This window comes from Apodemus sylvaticus, chromosome 10 (genome assembly GCF_947179515.1).
Source record: "Apodemus sylvaticus chromosome 10, mApoSyl1.1, whole genome shotgun sequence".
NCBI lineage: Eukaryota > Metazoa > Chordata > Mammalia > Rodentia > Muridae > Apodemus > Apodemus sylvaticus.
In genome coordinates this window covers 55,776,512-55,797,047 of record NC_067481.1, presented here as the reverse complement: position 1 = coordinate 55,797,047, position 20,536 = coordinate 55,776,512, and the positions used below count along the sequence as shown (strand labels likewise).

Genomic DNA, 20,536 nt, shown 5'->3' with positions numbered 1-20,536 from the left:
TTTTTCTGTGTGTAGCCCTGGCTATCCTGGAGCTGACTCTGTAAACCAGGATGGCCTCAGAACTCACAAAGATCCTCCTGTCTTTGTCTGTACATCTTATAGACTCCTCCTTCCAGCCCAAACCTTCTACTATTTCACTGCCATCACAGAGTCAACTCAATTCAAAAATACCTTTCTCATGCCCCGGGGATGATCTGGCCTGAATCCTCTGCTCTTCCCCAGCAAGTAGCCAAGGGCCTAGAAACTTAGAAACTTAAATTAATGAAGACTGAGGTGATGCAGCTCAGCGGAAGAGCACTTATTTAACACACTCAAGGCTCTCAGTTCGATCTCAACACTGAAAAAGAGAAAACAAAACAAATAGAGTACAGTCACAACCAGACACAAGAAAGTCAGGGCAGGCGTTAAGAAGGCAGGGAGGGTGGGGACCAGGATATCCCAAGGAATATAGGCATTGTCTAAAAATCAGTGATAATCAAGATACCAACAAAATCAGTGATAATCAAGATACCAAAAATGGTTTCTGGATTTCCAGATCTTCCCATTTTTAAAGAAAAGTTGGAAGTCTAGATTTTTACGTGCTAGCTCCTTTCTCTCTATTTTTAAAAATAACTTTATTGAGATATACTTACATACTTACATAATTCAGAGTATACATTTGAATGGTTTGGGTTGGGTTTGTTTTTTTTTCAGGTGGGGAATTTTTTTTAGTAGTTTACCAGGTTGTGCAGTTGGTGCCTCGCTGTAAGTCAGTTTTAGAACGCTTTTATTACCCAATTAGATCTCTTATTGGAGGATCCTGTGTTGTCTCTTCTTCGAGACTCAGATGTCACCTCAGGCAAGTGCCATATTATCTACCCTAGCCTTGCCTTTTATGGGTGGTTCAGATGGGATGGTTCAGGTATATGCTTTGGTGTCTGGGTTTTTTCAAGTGAGCATAAGGTTTTCAAGGTTCCTCCGTGTTGCACGGTCTACCACTTATTTGCATCCATTTATCACTTCATTCCTGTTTAGGTTGTTATATTCTCTGGCTATTATAAATGATGCTGTGTGGACATTTCTGTGAACATTTTTTTGTATGTAGATAGGATCTTCCCCAAAAGCCCGACTTTTTAAAAAGATACCCAAGGGTATACTTGTGAGATTTGTATGGTAAATTTATATTTAACTTCTTTATTATTATTATTATTATTATTATTATCATGAACTAAAGCACACAACACGTTTAACTTTTAAAGAAAATGCTTGTTTTTCAAAGTGACTGTAGCATTTTACATTCCTGCCAGTAATGACTGCAAAGTTCTGTTTCGTGAGGTCCTCACCGGTCTTGGGTGGCCCTTACTCTTTCATTAGCGAGTGGGGTGTTACTACCATTCTTGTGGGTGTAAAGTGAGATCTCCTTGAGCTTTCAATTCACAGCCCCCTAATGACTACCAACATTGGATAGCTCTTAATTTTCAAATGTTGGAATTCATTCCAAGAACAAAAGCTGCCTATCTGTCCTGCACACACAAAACAAAACAAGCTCACTTGCTCAAACTGCCCTGAGGGAAGGAGTTTGGACTTCTGACCCAGTCCCTGACAAACAATGGTCTGTGAACTTTTGCTTTTACAAGTAGAAGCAGCCTATGTCACCAGCTAAAATTGCTACAAAGACAAGGTTTCCTCTCCCTCTTCATAGTGAACTTGTACAATAGAAAAAAAGCAATTTTCTACCTATTAATCCATAACTTCACTATTTTTATACAGTAACTCACCAAGTCAACATATTCGATACGTGAATCCTTCCAGGGCACAGCTATAACTTCCTTTTAGAGAGGAGGTAATTTGTCAATTTTAATGTACAGTTTATAGAGTTTAGAGGTATAGTGGCAGCGCTGCATTCAGAGTCCGATGCTAAATCCTGTGTTCCCTTTGTTCTGTTAAGGGCTAGAGTTGAAGCCTGTCAGTCACGGATGGCCTGAGACTGGGGGATGGGGGTAGGGCTATGTGTGAAAATGAGGGAGAAGAAGGAAGCAGGGAGGCAGATCAAGGGAACTTAGGAAGAACTCTTAAGCAGCGAGCTGAAGCGTGAATGGGCAGGAGACAGACCTGGAGCCTGCTACTTTTTAATCCCCCTCCCATCCAGGCAGAGATGTGGAGCGGACATGTATGGACATTTTACTCTGATCATGCCAGATCCTGTTTGATCCCAGAAGAAAAGTGGGACCAGGCCTGAGCAGTACTTGGATGGGAGATATCTGGCAGATGAAAACAGGGAGGACTCCAGAGCGAGAAATGTACTTGGGGACAGTTTGTTACTGAGTTCTCATCAGGCGAATGCCTGTGTGAGTTTTAATTTTGGTGAACTTCTTGTTCTCTCCTCCTAATGGTCCCGAGTTTGTTGTAAAATTACGAGGTTTCTCATACAAGTATGAGAAACGGATGGCTTATTTGAACCATTCGTGTGGATGCTCTAAGCATGGAATATAGCATTTAGAAATGACTTCATTGGGTAACAAACCTTAGACTCATGCTTTCGACATGGCTGAGTCTTTTCTAAATCTGGAAACATTTATAAGAGGGCTATCATTGACATGTTTTGTATAGCTAATTTATACTTCCTCTGCAGACTTCACAAGGATAGACCTCTTCATGTGGTGCCAAAGTCACAAGACACCTGGAGAGGAGGCAGCCACCCTAGTGGGCAGGTGGAGGTGGAGACCAGATGCACCTGGACAAAGGACAAAGAATTCTTACTTCCTCCGGAAGGCTTTGCATTCAGCTGCCTTGGAGATTTCTCTGAATTCCACCAACCCTTTCTTATCACTTCCTGCCTTGTTTTCATTTTTTTCACTCAAAAAAAAAAAAAACCCAAAACCCCCAAAACCCCACAGTCTAGAAGTTTCCCAGGCACTTACAAGGTATCTATTAACACACACACACATATCCAATACTAAAAATCTTGAAGCAGTCTTATTTTATAAAATACTTGTCTTTTTATAGAAACAATAATTTATTTTGCTCTTGTGACTTTTGACTTTATTATATTTATACATGTATAATTAAGAGTTGACCAGATTCTGGAGACATTCCATTATATTTTAAAGTTCAATTTTCCCGTTTCCTTATTTTGGAAGCCCACCCCTTGAACCTTTCTAAGGCACTTGAACCTCTGGTTCTTTGGCCCAAGGGATATGACAGCACCACAGGAATCCTGCAAACCCTACCCAGTTCCTCTTCTGAAGGGAACTGGAATAAATGAATGAATGAACAAATGAAGTCGCTTTCTGGTCTTCTCTGCCAGGCCCATTTGCTTTCCGTATTTTTGGAATCTCAGCCCTGCCTAAGAGGCTGAGCAAGCAAACATCCAACTGCGGCGGGTCACGAGAGGAAGGAAGCATCAGTTAGGGGGACCCCGGGGGCCACAGGGTTCCAAGCTGACCGCAGCCGGGTCAGGACAGAGCTCTAGCGCACAGACCGAGCAGCACCCCTCCCCCACTGCAGGTGAGCCGCACAGCAGCGGCTCCCACCCCCTGAAGCTCCAGGGTGACGTCAGGCCTCAGGACCGCGCTCCGGCCCCGCCCCGGCAGGCAGCTCCGGGGGCCGCAATCCTTCTGTGAAAGCCGGTCCCGCTGAGGGACCCAGTGGCTGCGGCAAGCCAACGGGCCGCAGAACGCTCGAGTGGGTTGCAGCGGCCGCCCGACGCTATAGAGAGACGTGACCAGTGGGAGCTGGTGGCTTCTGCTGTAGCACACCTACCCCACCGTCCACCCAGCCCTGACTAGCGCAGCGCGCACACCCCAACAAGGTCGGCGCCCTCTGCCTCGCGGGATCGCCCGGCTCCTAGTTTCAGCTGTCCATCTCCCTCCCGAGCCAGCCAATCCCCGACCACTGCTCCGGCCGCACCTCCCGGAGTCTTTGACAGGCGTGAGTGCCAGCCTATGAGATTGGGAGCCTGTGGGTCTAGGTCGGGAGTAGGAGCCAATGAGCATCATTCCAGGTGGGTGGAGGGAGCCGGACTTGGGAAGGTAGCTTCGTTCGGGTTGCTAACGTCTTTCCTGGGAGATGGGCGCGCAAACCGACCAGTGGGTCTGGGGGCGGCGGTGATGGGCGTGGAGATAGCCCAATGAGGGTGGGAGTGGGTGGGGCAGGCGCGAGCAGCAGTGCTAAAGGAGCCCGACGGAGGCAGCGGTGGGTTTGGAACTGAGACGCTGGATCTGTGGTCGCTGCTGGGGACGTGTGCCGGCGCCACCATCTTCGGCTAAAGGTGAGACGTGCAGTTGCCTGGGTCCGAGTGCGGCGACCCGGGAGTGGGGATGGTGGAGGGAACCGGAGGGAAGGAACCGGGGCTGGAGAACTGGGCGAGCTTGGAGCACAGAGACGGAGTCAAAGCGGGAGCTGGGAAAGGAAGACTGGGCAGTGGAGAGCGGAGCTTGTGGAGGTGACGGAACCCCAGAGTATGGAGATGAAGAGACCCCTGGAGGGGTGGGAAATGGGTTCCTTGAGAATGAGACCCCTTCAGGGGCCAGGGCCAGGTTATACGTGAGGACCACCCTTGAAAGGGATGAGAATGGAGATCTGGGGATGGGGATGTAGGGACCAACTCCTGGTTGCATTGGATCTCTGGAAGCGTGGGGTTGGGAGGTGAGTGTCCTAGTAAGAGGCCGGAGGCTCCCGGCGTGTCTGTCTCCTCTTGAGAAGACTGAGTTCTGAGATATGATCTTGATGCTGGTGGCGCGGGAAGGAGGGGACCCTGGGTGGGTTGCACCGTGGGTTAGGTGGAGTTAGATTTCTCTGGGTGCGACTGAGGGGTTCTCCGAAGACTCAGAAGGCGGATCCTGGATCTGTTAGATTTAGGGACCAGTGGCCTGAAGCTGCATGGTCTGGGGAACATGAGACGGGTGAGAGGCTCTAGAGCTGGTCTCGGGAAGGAGGGCTGGAGCTAGACCTCATGCCACGTTCGCTGGGGACCGTAGTGGACCGGGAGGTGGACGCCGGCCGAGGCCTGGGCCGTTGGGGAGAACGAGGCGGGAAATGTGGCCCGGGCGCGTTGTAGCGGAGCGGCCGGGGGGAGGGTCAGCCCTCGCCTCTGGATCGCTTTATTGTGTAAGTGATCTGGTAATGGCTCGCCGCAGAATCTCTCCCTGGCCTTCTGTAGTTAGGGTGTCATACTCTGATCCTATAAAATCGAAGTGGATTTGGGTCGGAGGGAAGTTGAAGCTGTGGAGTCCTTGGCGTTGGCGGGGCTTTGTGGGCCTTTGGTGGGCGGATGCGGCCCAGAGACCCGAGAGGCCCCCAGTCAGGCCTCTCTGGGAACTGGGGCCTTGGGAGGTGGCCACTCGGCGGGTCTGACTTGAGCTGATGAGGTTTGGGTAACGGGGTCTCTGCCTACGACCGTTATCTCTTGTTTCTTGGGGCCTCTGCAGCTCTCTTCAAGATCACTGCGGTGGATGGAAGGGGGTGGGGTAGGTTGGGGTGGGGTAGGGAAAAGCAGGCGGGGTAGATCCAGACTGCGGATGGAACAAAGACTGCTGTTTTTGCTGAATAAAATAATACTAAATGTAATACTTTTAGCTATGCTAAGATTTTTATTTTGGTTTTTTTTTTTCAAACATTGAAACTAAGGATGCTTTGGGTGAGGTTTAATTATTCTGATAGTATCTGACTCTGGAAAACTTTATAATCTATTCATTGTTCCATCTCCTTTATTAATCTGCCTCTATTAACTATTCTTGTTGCCCCGTGCATTTGATGTTTAAGTATGCCCTGTCTTTCTCCGGTTCTGGAAAAGTGGCCATTTTATGTATCTCTTTACTTCTGCATCTTAAATTCCGTTCTTCCCATCCTTATCGGCAGAAAGCATATGGTGCAATTGTGTGATATACTGCAAGCTTTTGCAGCAAAAGGATGTGACCTGTGAGTGCTCACCTATGTATTTGGGCTCCTTAGGGAATCGTGACAATGAAGAGACTGGATAGAGAGTGAGATGGAGGAGAATTTGAAGGGCGCTATGTAGGGTGAAAGACTGACTCTCTGCTTCAGCAGTTGATGTACATTGTTATCACACATGAGAAATTAAATCCCTGATTTGAGATTCAAGTTTTGGAAGTATTTTACTAATTCGGTGCTAGTGCAGGGCTTCATAACAGTCTTGCTTTTTGCGTTAGTGATTGTTTGGTTAAGTAGAATGTTGATAAATGAAGAGATGTGTGCAGTCCTGCAAGCCAGTGATCTCAGATAGCAATTACACAGATTGAGGCAGTTCTCATTTAGATCATCTGTTTTAGAAGCATCCTAAAGAAGGGTGGATAATTTGCCATTATTTCCTTTGCTTTTCTGTATTCATTGATCATAAAATTGAATTGTTTTCCTCCACACCTACCTTGGGTGTTGGGAGGCAGCTGAAAATTTTACCAGGGGTGTTTCATTGGAAGCAAAACCTGACCTGGGTGGATGTCCCCAGGGGGTGGTGGTCTACAGCTTGTGTAAGGGATCGGAACTTTGACTCTGTAGGAGGCAAATTCATATAGACTCTGATTAATGATTTAATTATAATTAGTTACTTCAGGTGGCACCAGCACTTCCAGACCCTCTGCATGTCTGTCTATTACAGACATTCCTTTCCCCCCCTTTTGTTTTAAATGTAGGTATTTAAAACAAAGCATAAAGCATAAAGTCTTTGCCAGATTGTACTAATGTGCCCATTGACTAAACCTATAATCTTTAACTCGTTATTGATAGGATATTTAAATTTGATAGCATGGTATATATACTACCTGTACTTCAAAATTTCTTCCCTTAACAGATTACTTTCATCATTGTAGCCCGGTCTCTGGGCTTAAGACAACCACCTCTGCTACTTGTGACCTCTGCTGTGTGACCTTGGGCAAATTACTTGTCTATTTTCAGAATTCTTTGGATTCTTCATTTGTAAAATGGAGTTATTAATGGAAGCTTTCTCTTGTACCCCTCCTATGTGGATTAAGATCTTGATACACATACATATATAGAGAGCAGTGTCTGGATGTAATTAGAGTTGTATAACAAGATTATTTGTTATAAAAAATTGTGGTGTTACCCTTTCAGCAAGGCAAAATATTTGCAAGTGGTATATGTTAAATACTGTTTTAAAATCAGATCTAATACCAAATATGCAGTGGAGTGAAAAAATACAATATACTTGGCAAACAAGCAAAGAGCTAAACTAACTAAAACATCTTTACTGACCTCATGAACTCTATGAATTAAACAGCCCCAGGAGCACCTCCTACCTGCTAAGTAAGCCTTGTGGTGCACTGCTAGGTAGGTTGAGGAGATGCCAGAAGGGCAGCAAGGAGAGTTAGGAGAAGGAAGGATTAAGTTGCTAAATTGACCTGAAAAGAAAGTGTGAAAGGGTAGCATTTGGGTCAGGAGGGAAGGCTTTTGGTTGTGGGAAGTTGAAGTGAATTATAAAGATGGGGGCCATTTACATAAAGTAAGTCTGGATTTTCTGCCCTGTACCAAGGACGAGGCTAACTGACCAATACCACACAGTAAGGAACAGGTAACTGTTCCCACAGGACTTAGTGCAAAAATGTGGATGTGTTAAAAATACAAATAATTTGTAATCTACTGCTCAACTTTTAGACCCAAAGAACTGATTCCCTTTAAAAAATAGATGTAGTCGGGCATGGGGGCACACAGCTACCATCTTAGAATTTGGGAGGTGAAAGTAGAAACTTGAGTTCAAAACCAGCCTCCCCTACATACTGACTATTAAGGCCTAGCACTCAAAACCCCAAAAGGTGTGTGTATATTACCTTTCTCCCACGAAACTAGGAGCTTGTGGTAATTATGAAATTTTATGATTGACTGGTGTTTTTCCACATTAATTAGCATTTCAGCATAGTAAACATGTACTATTAAAATTTAAATGCTCCCGTTTAATAAAGTACTCTAACCCTAAAACACCATAATGTACTTTACCTACTCGCTAAATCACTCTAGTTTATAGCTGCCTACCAAATTTAAGCATGTTTCCACATCCAAGGCAAATTAATGTGTGCAAACCTACAGATACAAGGATACTTTTCAAAGTGCCACATGTGCGTTTTAACCAAATAAAAATAAGAGAAACTCATTTTGTTTTAATTGTGGGTTTTTTACACTTTTAATAGATTCTGCACTTCCTAAAGGTGGAGTGTCTGGACCTATTATTTGCCTTCAAATTCACCTGAGCTGATCCCCATGTGTCTTACCACTGTGCAGTTTAAATGGGAAAGATTTGTTAATAACTCACTAACATACTTCTGGTTGTACATGTGACCACAAATATTTTCTATATTGCCCACTGTCTTTTATTTGATTAGGAAGCAAATGTAGGTTTAAGATGTAAAAGACACACACACACACACATACACACGTACACACACACACACACAGAGAGAGAGAGAGAATACTAGCATGTATTAATAACAAGAATCACTTTTTAGGAGGAAGGGAGGTCATTTTATCTTTTTTTTTTTTTAAATCCAAGTCTACATTCTTTAAAACATCAGCACATTATTTATATTGACTATGAATGAGTTTCCTTTTCTATTCTCATGTGCCTGCTGGTGATGCTGTAGACAGAGTACAGTGGTGTAGTGGTTGTGAAACGAGGTCTAGGACTAGTAGCATTAGCATCAGCTGAGAATCTGATAGAAATACAGTCTTGGCCTTGGCTTACAGATGGTTTAGCAGTTAAGAGAGCTTGGTCTTGCAGAGGACCTGGGTTTAATTTCCAGCCTCACATGGCTCACAATCATCTGACTATAGTTCCGTGGGATCTGACACCCTCTTCTGGCTCCCATGGGCACCAAGGCTTACATGTGGTACACATACATAGATGCAGGCAAAATGCTCATACAAAAAAAGTAAATCTTTTTTTTTTAAAGGGAGGGGGGAGAAATACAGACTGAATAAGAAACTCTGGATGTGGTCCAGCAATCTGAGTGTCAGTAAACCTTCCCTGAACTGCTAATGCCTGCCAGTTTGAGACCTACTGCTCCAGAGCATAGGGGATTATAACTCATTAACATTTAACAAATAATTTCTGAAGGATCATAGCTATTTGATTGAAATAAACTCTTATGAGGGGTGAAAGAGCTAGCGTCCATACCTACTGTTAGCAGTTAATCCTTCAGGGTATAGGTAGCCCTTTGAGAATCTGAAGAAAGCTATGGATTGACTCCTTAGAACACACAGATGCACACACACACTTCCTGGACCTTGAGGCTTATTTATAGATTCAAGGTTAATGACCTATTCACAACTTTGGATGACTATGATTTCTCTATGCAACCTACAAAGGACACCTTATATTGGTTCTTTCACTCACAAACAGTTCCCAATATTTCTGGCAATCAGGGGAAAGGGGAGAAGTAGATCTGATAGAGTAAAAGTAGGTACTTGGATTCTTGGGTTGACTTGGATGAAGTCTTAGAAACCATTCCTATAAAATTTGAAATAATTCAAATTGTGGGATAATAGCAAGAGATGTTGGCTATGATGTTAGATTCTAGGAAGATGCTGTCAGGAAAGAATGACAAGTCACATCAGGAAGGTGCATGATGTCTTTTGATCCAAAAGGTTGATTGCCCAAATACAGGAGAAGTGTTTAACCATGACATGCATGGAGATTTTACTCCTCTCCTTGTGTACTAATGGTCAGTGAATATTAAATAAACCAATTATATCTTGAGCTCTGTGTGTTGTAACAGTGACAGAACACACCTTTCCTCAGTATGTGGTAATTTACTACTGATTCTTTTTTTTTTTTTTTTTTCTGTACCAGTTAGATCATTTCTGGAAATTTTGCTTTGTGGCCATACACTGTGCTGTGTTACAAAACTTTTCCTTAGGAAACACAACACACATCTACTCACCCCAAACAGGGAGCCCACAACAAACCAAAGTGTGAATACCACCAAATTTCAGTATGATGAACCAATGAGTTTTATTGGGGTTCCTTTCAGGAACATGGGTAAGGGGTTGCAGGAACAGAAATGACTCAAAGACAGCGGCCATGCCTGCATGAGTTACAGCTCAGAAAGCTAGGGACTTGGAACATATTGCTCAGCCTGCAGGCAGCTCCATAGGTTGGAGAGGTTCATTTGCAGGTTCTTCAGTTGGTCTAAACCTCTTCCAGGCAGGTCAGCTGGTTTCTGGTTCTTCCAGGTAACTAACTGGTCTTGTCTCAAGAGTCTTCTTTGCCCCTCTGCTTGTGTGAGGGTCTTCTTAGCAGCTTGGTTCTACCACGTCAGAGAGAGACTCTCTTTAGGGACTTTTATTGCTTCCTCTGGCAGGGAGGGGCCTAGTGAATGTGCTTAGTTTCAGGGACTTCCTGAATGTGTTTACCTTCCTGATTAAGGAGCTGTTTTAATCTGGAAACTTACACTATACACATGGACACTTTGGTGAGAGGTGAGGGTAGGGGAAGGTGGAGATGGAGGAGTGGGAGCTGTTGTAGTATATGGATGGAATGCTGAGGAGTTGTCATGGCATACCTGAAAGGCTTGGTTGAAGCCAAGTTGTACCTATCTTCTGTGGCCCCCATGTTACAGATTAGAGGGCCATAGAGAAGGTCTAGGGAAATTGACCAGAGTTTGTCTGAAGATGAACTAGAAGCCATAATTTAGCTCTCATTTATGCATATATTCTCACTGTGTCTCTCTCTCTTTCCCTGCTTTGGTACTGAGGGAGGAACGGAGGGCCTTGTGCATGTAGGGCAAATGCTTACCATCGAACTATACACCCTGGACCTGGTTCTTTACCCTCTGACAATCATCTTAAGTTTTTATAGCTATGGCCTGTAGTCATAATAATTCTAGCACCACTCTGTTAACCTTTTATTATATATCTTTTTTTTGTTGTTCTTTCTGTGTTTTTGTTTTTTTCTTCTGCCTTTCCCTTCCTAAGTCCCTGCTTAATTTGTGGTGAAGGAGAAAGAAGATAGCGAAAAGGTCACCCAGAAACTTTGTTGCTTGCCTCTGCAATTGGTAACTGAGGGTAGATCTTTTGTATGGTCACCAGACAACCAGAGTCATGATTAGTGGTTACCCCTGAAGTTTACCTTGGAGAATGGGGTGTGTGTGTGTGTGTGCTGTGGCTGTGGGGAGGGATGCAGGGCTCTTTAACTGTGTGTTTTATGCTTACTGAAGGTTTTACTTAGTTTCTTCAAAAGTCAAGCTTGTAAATTATTTTATATGTCCCAAGCATCTAATTCCGCTCTTTTCTTCTTCTAGAGGCAATTACTTTTGGGTCCTTCCGTTTACAATGGCCCAGAGAACTGGACTGGAGGATCCCGAGAGGTATCTCTTTGTGGACAGGGCTGTCATCTACAACCCTGCCACTCAAGCTGACTGGACAGCTAAAAAGCTGGTGTGGATCCCATCAGAGCGCCATGGTTTTGAGGCAGCTAGTATTAAAGAAGAACGGGGTGATGAAGTTATGGTGGAGCTGGCAGAGAATGGGAAGAAAGCAATGGTCAACAAAGATGACATTCAGAAGATGAACCCCCCAAAGTTCTCCAAGGTGGAGGATATGGCAGAGCTGACATGCTTGAATGAAGCCTCTGTTTTGCATAATCTGAAAGATCGCTACTATTCAGGACTCATCTACGTGAGTATCCTCTCAATAACCATGGGATTGGTACCTGAAACATAGTATAATTTACATTATGCATAATGCTTAACCACTTGAGATCAGAGGTTCCCAACACCCTATTTGACATTATACTTCTGTTAAAAATAGGAAGGTTTTTGCTTAACTAATTTCTGATTTCTTTCCCTTCGTTTCTCTGTGTAACAAGTCCTGGCTATCCTGGACTCCCTTTGTAGACCAGGCTGGCCTTGAATTCACAGAGATCTGCCTGTTCTGCTGGGTTAAAGGCATACACCACTGTGTCTGGCTTCTTTCACATATTAAAAATTTGAAGTTTAAATGATTAGATGTGTAAAAATAATGTTTGAAGACTGCTCAATTAGGTGGAGGGGTATAGGCTGGAGGATTTCCATGAGTTAGAGGCCAGCCTTGGCTAAAGAGTATAAACCCTATTTCAGAAAGTAACAAGGGCTGGAGAGAAGGCTCAGGGCTGAAGAGCACTGGCTGCTCTTCCAAAGGACCCACGTTTGATTCCCAGCCATCTGTAACTCCAGTTCCAAGGGTTCTGATGCCCTCTTCTGGCTTCCTTGGGCACCAGACATACAAGACGTGGACAGTCACACGTGCAGGCAAATGCCCATGCACATAGACGACAACAACAAAATACCCCTAGTATGACAAATTAGGCTTGAAGAAGTGACAGGCAGGGGGCCAGCACTGAGGAAGGAGGCACGGATGAGACCAGGGCAGATTTAAAAGGAACGGACAAAGAAAGCTGACAGTAATGACATTGAAATTGGGGACGTGTGGTTGAATTTTGTACAAAGAATATGCTGTTTGAACCCCCAAGTAATTCAGAACTCAGTCAGCTGGAACCAGGGTTCCCGAGGAACTAGTGCATTTAAGTAATATTACCAAGTAGTCACTGTCATCAGAGCCCTGCATGTCCTGTAAGGGAATGAAACAAGGTTACAAACGAAGCTGGAGGCAGAATGGCTACCCCAGTGGGTCGATAAAGGTCTCTTTGGCAAGGTAACATTTGGACTGGAGTCTGGCTGGTAAAGGAACCAGCAAAAGAAAAGCTGAAAAATGAGGAGGTTTTGAGCCCCTCCACCTCCTCTTCCTTTCTTCTGTGAGGTAAGGTACAGAAAAAGCGAGAAAGGGGCAGCCTGCAGTGCTGGGAGAGCAGGCAGCCCTGGAAAAGAGGAGGTGCCAAGGGCAAGAGGTCAGCAGAGGAGCAGCGGTGGCAATCCAGCAGAGACAGGAACACTACCATTTCCTAGTGGTGATTCAGCTTCGGCCTGTGAGGGCCAGACGGTTTGCATCTGTGTTACTAGCACAGTCTGAGTACAACTTAGTCATCTCTTCAGAGCCAGGCTGAGGAGGAATGACGGTCTAGGAGGAGGGTTCTGTGACCGTGAGGAGATACCATGACCAAAACAACTCTGATGAAAGAAAGCAGTTAATTCAGACCTTGCTTACAGTTTTGGAGAGTTAGTCCATGATCATGGCGGGAAGCAGACAGACGTGGTGCTGGAGCAGTAGCTCAGAGTTTTACATGTTAACCCACAGGCAGCCGTCAGAAAGCCTGGGACTGGCCTTTGCAACCTCCAACAAGGCTACACCTCCTAATCCTTCCCAAACTCTTTCACCCTTGGTGACTAAGCGTTCAAATAAGTGAACATAGGGGGCCATTATCATTCAGCCCACAATGATCAAGGGCCAAGGTTTTAAAACCATTGAAGGACAGAGTTGATGAGAGATTGAGGGAGACTTAGGATGCTGCAGTCCGATGCGAATGTGGACTTTGGAGATTTGAGAGTACCTCAGTTTTGGACTGAAGCCTGGTGCGGTGACCTATGCAGGCCTGGGAAGATGAAAGCACAACCAAGAGGAGCTGGAAGGACTGAGAAGATAGCTTCTCACAGAACGTTCATGCACTGCTCACACAGCATGTGGACCCAAGTTAGATTCCAGAATCCACAGGAAAGCTCTGGAGAGCACAAGCTCGTTCTCCCAGTGCTGGGGAGGTGGAGACGGAGGATCTAGAGGGCTTTCTGGCCACCCATCCAAGTCTAATTGGTGAGCCCTAAGTCCCACAGAGAGCCTGTCTCAAAAAAGAAGTACTATTGTCCTGAGGAACAACACCTGAGGCTGACCCCTCGCCCCCCGCCCCCCCACACACACACACTAAAGGACATTAGTGTGGAAAGGGACCAGACTGTTTCTACAGGCTTTCCCTTGCTTCCATTGCTGGACAGCGTAGACGCCAAGGAACAGAGAGAAGGGAGAAGGAAGGGGAGAGACACTGGGCTGGTGCAAGGGAAGCCATGACAGACAGTGCTTGCTGTGTCCTCAGCACGCACATAAAAAGCTGTGAGCAGGGGGCTGGAGAGATGGCTCAGTGGTTAAGAGCACTGACTGCTCTTCCAAAGGTCCTGAGTTCAAATCCCAGCAGCCATATGGTGACTCACAACCATCCTTAATGAGATCTGATGCCTTCTTTTGGCGTGTCTGAAGACAGCTACAGTGTACTTACATATAATAAATAAATAAATAAATAAATAAATAAATAAATAAATAAATAAATAAATCTTAAAAAAAAAAAAAAGCTGTGAGCAGGGGGCCATGCCTGTCAGCTCAGCAGTCCACGGCAGAGCCAGGAGGAGGGGAGGAGAGGATGGAGGGAGGTAGCTGGATGGCCAGCCAGTCTAGCCAGTCAGGGAGCTCCAGGCTCTGTGAGGGACCCTGCCTGAAAAAATAAAATCGAGCATGTTGTGTTGTGCACACATGGCACATGCAGGCAAATCATTGATACATATAAATAAAGTAAATAAATCCAAAAAACAAATCAAGTTGATAATGATAGAGGAAGATACCTGATGCTGACTTCCAGCTTCCACACATGCACACTGGGGCACATACATACACATGCATGGCACACTGGTGCACATACATACACATGCATGGCACTCTGGCGCACATATATACACATGCATGGCACACTGCTGCACATACATACACATGCATGGCACACTGCTGCACATACATACACATGCATGGCACACTGCTGCACATACATACACATGCATTGCACACTGGCGCACATATATACACATGCATTGCACACTGGTGCACATATATGCACATGCATGGCACACTGGTGCACATATATACACATGCATTGCACACTGGTACACATACATACACACACATCGCACACTGGTGCACATACATACACACGCATCGCACACGATGAGGATTTGTAAACAGTCCTCATGGTATTTCAAAGTCTATGCACCTGTTTTATGTCTATACTTATTTTTCAACCTTAGTGGCAACTGAGTGAATTTTTGAGCTTCTTTTCAAAGTGTGATTTCTATGTCTATACAGAAGAACAGTTTGTTTTTCCTCAAAGTATTAAATTCACGGAAGGGGTTAGGGAGGATGGAGAAAGGTTCCCACCCAAAATTCTGCTTGGAGCGGTTGACAGTGGGCTGGGGAGAGCTGCACTTGCTCTGCTTGTTTGGAATGAACTGAGTAGTTGAAATTGTCAGTTGAGGTGCTGTGGTAGAGCAGATAGCCTGTGCTTTGGCCATCGCCTGTGTGTAAGATAAAGCAGCTTCCTTCAGACAGACGTGACTGCTCGCAGCTAGTGCGTTCGTTCTGCTCACTCTCCCTAACAGCCAACTTCTCAGATCTCTAATTTTTATTTTCCCTCCTACAAAACCCACTTAGAGCTATAACGCTCTCTCCAGCACACACTCACAGATGTGATATGCAGTGTTTTGTTACTCGGTTTTAAGTGTTTTCTGATTTCTGTGGCTTCTTCAGCCTTTGGACCATGAAAGGTGTGTTTTAAATATTTCCAACGGTGGTAGTGTTATTTTCTTTTTCTTGTTTCCCTTTTGTTTTGTTTGCTTTGCTTTGTTTCTGGTATTTTTCAGGCAGGGTCTTAGGCAGCCCATTGCTGGCCCAGAGCTTTTTTTTTTTGGTTTTTTTGGATTTGGTTTTTTCGAGACAGGGTTTCTCGGTATAGCTGTGGCTGTCCTGGAAGTCACTCTGTAGACCAGGCTGGCCTCGAACTCAGAAATCCACCTCCCTCTGCCTCCCAGAGTGCTAGGATTACAGGCGTGCGCCACCACTGCTCGGCCGGCCCAGAGCTTTTTATATATTAGGCTGGACTCAAATTTACAGCAATTCTCCTGCCTCTGCTTTCTTAGTGCTTAGATAACAGGCTGGGGCTTTGGTTGTTGTTTGTCCTGTTATTACTTGCGCGCGCGTGTGTGTGTGTGTGTGTGTGTGTGTGTGTGTGTGTGTGTGTTTTCTGTGTGCACGTTCGTGCATGTGCAAGCATTTGTGTAAGTGGGGGGGGGTCAGCATTAGGTATTTTTCTCAATTATTTTTTATCTTTTTATATTTCTTTATTTTTATTTTATATGTATGAGAGTTTTGCCTGTATGTATGCACTTGTGTTGTGTGCATGCCTGTCTACCTGTCTGTGGAGGCCAGAAGAGAGCTGAAGTAGTAGGCAGTTATAAGCAGTCACATGGGTGCTGGGAACTGAACCTGTCTCCTCTGGAAGAGCAGCAAGTGCTCTTAACCACTGAGCATCTCTCTAGCCCCCGTTTATCTTAGTTTCTGACCCAGAGTCTCTCACTGAACCTGGAACTCATCAGCTTGGCCAGACTGGCTACTCAGTGAACTCTGGAGATCTGTCTGCCTGTCTCCAGTGTTGGGATGGAGCTGCATCCTACCGTGCCTATCTTCCTTTATGAGTGGTTAGGGTCCGAACTCATGCACACACTTTATTGACTGAGCTGTCCCCTCAGCTCGTGCTTTTTGGCCTTGAAGGCAGGTTTTGGTTTTTTGCTTTTATTTGTTGTTGTTGCTGCTGCTATTTTTGTTTTTTGGGTGTTTTTTTGGGCCAGGTTAGCCTCTGACTCAAAAGTGTAACAAAAGCTAGTCTTGAACTCCTGACCTTCTACTCTGCCTCCCATGCTCTGGGATTATAGTCACATGCCACCATGCTTGCTTTCAAGTGTTAGTCTTAGTTATCCTTTTACTATTGATTTTTTTTAAAGCCTCCGACTCAAAAGTGTAACAAAAGCTAGTCTTGAACTCCTGACCTTCTACTCTGCCTCCCATGCTCTGGGATTATAGTCACATGCCACCATGCTTGCTTTCAAGTGTTAGTCTTAGTTATCCTTTTACTATTGATTTTTTTAAAAAGGTAATCACAAAACAAAGATAATGTTCATATAATATCAGCCCTTATTTATTTTATTTTGTTTGCTTGTTTGTTGGTTTGTTTTTGAGGCAGGGTTTCACCATGTAGCTCTGGCCAACCTGGAACTCACTGTGTAGCCCAGGCTGGCTTCCAGTCTACAGAGATCTACCTGCCTCTGCCTCCAGAGTATTGTGGTTAAAGGCGTGCACTGCCATGCCTGCCCTGCTATGGGGCTGGTCTTTGGCTACTTGGTGGATTCTTTTTTTCTTCCAAACTTCTCCACCCTTTCCCCACCCTTTCAGCCCTCTAACACTAGAGAGGAGAAAAAAAGGATAGGAAGGAAAGGGGTTGGTATTATTGATAGACTAATTCCTGCTGATTAGGGTCGTGGAGTTCCTTGGGGCAAGTTTGATCTTCACTGGCGAGATATCTAATTTCTTCTTCTTCTTTATGCACAACCACTTGGCAAACCATGACCAACAGCAACCAGCCAACACCTCGTTCCCCCACCCCACACCTCCTAGAGTCATAGCATTTATATACCCTCTGACCCACTGAAAAGCCTCAAAATTCCCAACATCACACAATCACAGAAACTATCTGTAAGTGGCAAGATCACACCACTGCTGGAGCACCAGGCAAATCATAGTCAGCTCCTGTGCCATGGACGATCTAAAGCAGCCCACATCCCATACCTGGGATTAAAATGAACCACATTCCTGTTTCTGTGCTTTAAAAAAGATCAAAATTCTCACTACAGAGCTAGGTCCTTATTTTTATTGAAAAAAATTTTTTTTTTTTTGGCAATGAACTCTCAGCTCGGCATGTTCTGTATGTTTGTAAAGACTGTATATTCTGTTATTGTTGAATATACATATAGTTCCATATATGGCCACTAGATGAAGAGTTTAACTGTACTACTTAATCTTCAATCTGAAGCTAAGAAACAGCTCAGTTAGTAGCGTGCTTGCCACATGAGTCTGAAGAACTGAGTTCAGTCCCCAGAACTCACATGAAAAAAAAGCCAGGCATGGCAGCACTCACAGATCCCTGAGCCCAGCCTACAGTGAGAGACCCAGTTCCCCAGACCCCATGTAGATGGTGGCTGGGGAGCAGCACCGGAGCTTGTCCTCCAACTCCGTAGGATGTACCCGTACACACAGAACTTCTCAAGTCTGATTGATGTTCGCCTGTTTGTCAGTTACAAGAAAGATGTGTTGAAATCTCCCAGTGTGTTTTATTAACTTATAATGTACACCTAAGGTTTAATTTTGCCTGGTTTTGTTTTGATGCAGTGCCCATGGGTTTTGGTTTGCTTGGTATTGCATTTTTAAAATGGGGCCCACTGCTCTGTGTCGATGGAGTTCAGCACTCTCCAGTGTGTGGTCAGTGAGGTTTCCTTAAATCCTCTTCAGGGGAACTGAGAGGTCATGACTATTTTTATAGCCATTATGTCATTTGCCATTTCACCATTGACATTTGTCCCGCTGGTCCAAAGGCAGCGATGACTAAAGCCCACGATGCATCTCATGGATAAAGGTTGTGACTGCAGGCTGTGCTCTCACTGTTTTTTCTTCACTGAGCTTTGTAGGTGTTTAAAACAAATCCAGTTTTACTTGAGAATGTCCTTGTCCTTGATAAAGCAGGGGAAATTATTGATTTTATTACATCTGAGCCCTTGAGAATATACCTTTTTAATGTCCTGAGTGAGGGGCTGAGTACACATTAGTGCCTCTGCTGCGCAGGGCGTGTGGTGGCCGCCTGATGAACGACAAGCTCAATGCTGTCTTCAGAGGCTGCATTTTTATGTGCTAGGAGGATTGAGAGGTAAATTGGGGTTGCTTCTGCAGGGATGTTTGGCAGGTATTTTCTTGAAAACAAAATGAGGCTGTTACTGGAAAGAAAAGAAACTGGTGGTATTTGGTTGGCAGGAGTGTAATTTGAGGGTTTTGTAATTGTTCTTGTTTTGTTGAGACAGTTTCCTCTTTCCCAACTCTGTGTGTGTGTGATTTCCTTCGTGTGCTCAAGCAACACAATAGGATCAATCACAGTAGATTAAATACAGAAGCAGATCCATAACCTGGACTTGTCTGGTGTTGTGGTGATCCTCCTGCCTCGGCCCCTTAGCACTGGGATTACCGGTATGTGCCCACTATGTCTGGTGATAAAATTTGAATATTGTTGTGATATTCTGCCTGATTACCACCACACCCAGCAGTCTTTTTTTGTTTGTAGCAGTTGTCCTGGTTGTTTATGGTTTATGATTGGTAAGCCCTTCATGTTTCAATAAAATTTTAGTATTACTTGCCATTTGTTACAAACATGCAGCATAAAATCCTGTTGATTTTGTTATTGTTGTTTTGTTTTTTGGGCCTTTCTCTGTGTAGCCCTGGCTGTCCTAGAACTTGCTCTGTAGACCAAGTTATCCTCAAGTTCACAGAGACCTGCCTGCCTTTACCTGCTAGGATTAAAGGCATGCACCCCCACTGCCCAGCCCCTGTTAAAATCTTAATTGGAGTTTTTACAAACCAGTTTGGGGAAGAAATTAGATATTTACAAAACTAAAGCTTAATTCCTGAAAACTCATATATCTAATTGTTTATCTATTCTATTTATAATTTTCTTTACAAAAGTTATATCCATATTTTTAAAAAGCATCTTTTTTTTTTTTTAAATTTTATGTCTGTCTGGGCACAGTATGCTTGCCTGCTGCTGAGAGGCCAGGAGAGGGCGTCAGAAGGCCTGTAGCTGAAGTTACCGATGGTTGGAAACTTTGGGGTTGACCTGGTGCTCTGGAAGAGCAGCCAGTGCTGCCAGCTGCCCAGCGGCTCTCCAGCCTTGTGACTACATTTTGTTAAAATTATCTTTTGAGTATTTAAATTTTTTCTAGCTACTGTTTAAATAGTTTGGTTTTCTGTTGTGGTAAAACAAACACCATGACCAAAGCAGTTTGGGGAGGGAAGAGTTTATTTGGCTGATCACATCAGGGCAGGGACTCAAAGGCAGGAGCTGATGCAGACGCCATGGAGGGGCGCTGCTTGCTGGCTCCATCCTCCCGGCTTGCTCAGCCTGCTTTCCTGTACAACCCAGAACCACTGCACAGGGGTGTGGCACCACCCCCAGGGGGCTGAGCCCTCCCATATCAGTCATTAAGAAAATGCCCTAAGACTTGCCTGCAGGCAGTCTAGTCTAATAGAGGAAACTTCTCAATTGAGGTTCTTCTTGCCTGTGACTCTAGCTTGTGTCAAGTTGACAAAAACCCAACCAAGACAAATCGTGTTTAAAATTTACAGGAGCCTGATATAGCTGTCTCCTGAGAGGCTCTGCCCTCTGTATTTGTGCCTGACAAATACAGATAGGGGTTTTTGGAGGGGAAACGAGGAAAGCGGATAACATTTGAAATGTAAATAAAGAAAATATCTAATAAAAAAGAAAAAAAGGCCAAAATTTTTTTTACCATTTTGGTACATTATGAGAACATATTATAATATAGTCATAATTATTACCATTATGCAGAACTATTCTGTTCTACAGTCAATTTTTATATGCTGACTTCATATTCAGGGGCCTTGCTGAATTTACTCATTGCTTACAATAGTTCCCTGAAGATCCTTGTGGAACCCCTTCATTATCTGCAAATGATGATTTTGTTTTTCTTTCCAATTCTTACACATTTCTGCTTGCTTTATTATACTATTGGGA

The 20,536-nt window shown here is 44.5% G+C and overlaps 1 protein-coding gene across 3 annotated transcripts in view; it reads left to right on the top strand.

Moving 5' to 3' along the window:
* The first annotated feature begins 4,022 nt into the window (after positions 1-4,022).
* The window catches only part of Myh10 (myosin heavy chain 10), a 122,409-nt gene continuing 105,895 nt past the window's right edge, over positions 4,023-20,536 (top strand). Inside the window, exons 1-2 of one of the 3 annotated variants that reach the window (XM_052196902.1) lie at positions 4,023-4,249; positions 11,247-11,622. In XM_052196902.1, coding sequence (XP_052052862.1) covers positions 11,278-11,622 — 345 coding nt within the window. In that variant the 5' untranslated portion in view covers positions 4,023-4,249; positions 11,247-11,277. Of the gene's footprint in view, positions 4,250-4,793; positions 4,884-5,070; positions 5,089-11,246; positions 11,623-20,536 lie in introns of those variants that run through there. The other 2 variants (XM_052196903.1, XM_052196904.1) reach the window with 2 other exon arrangements.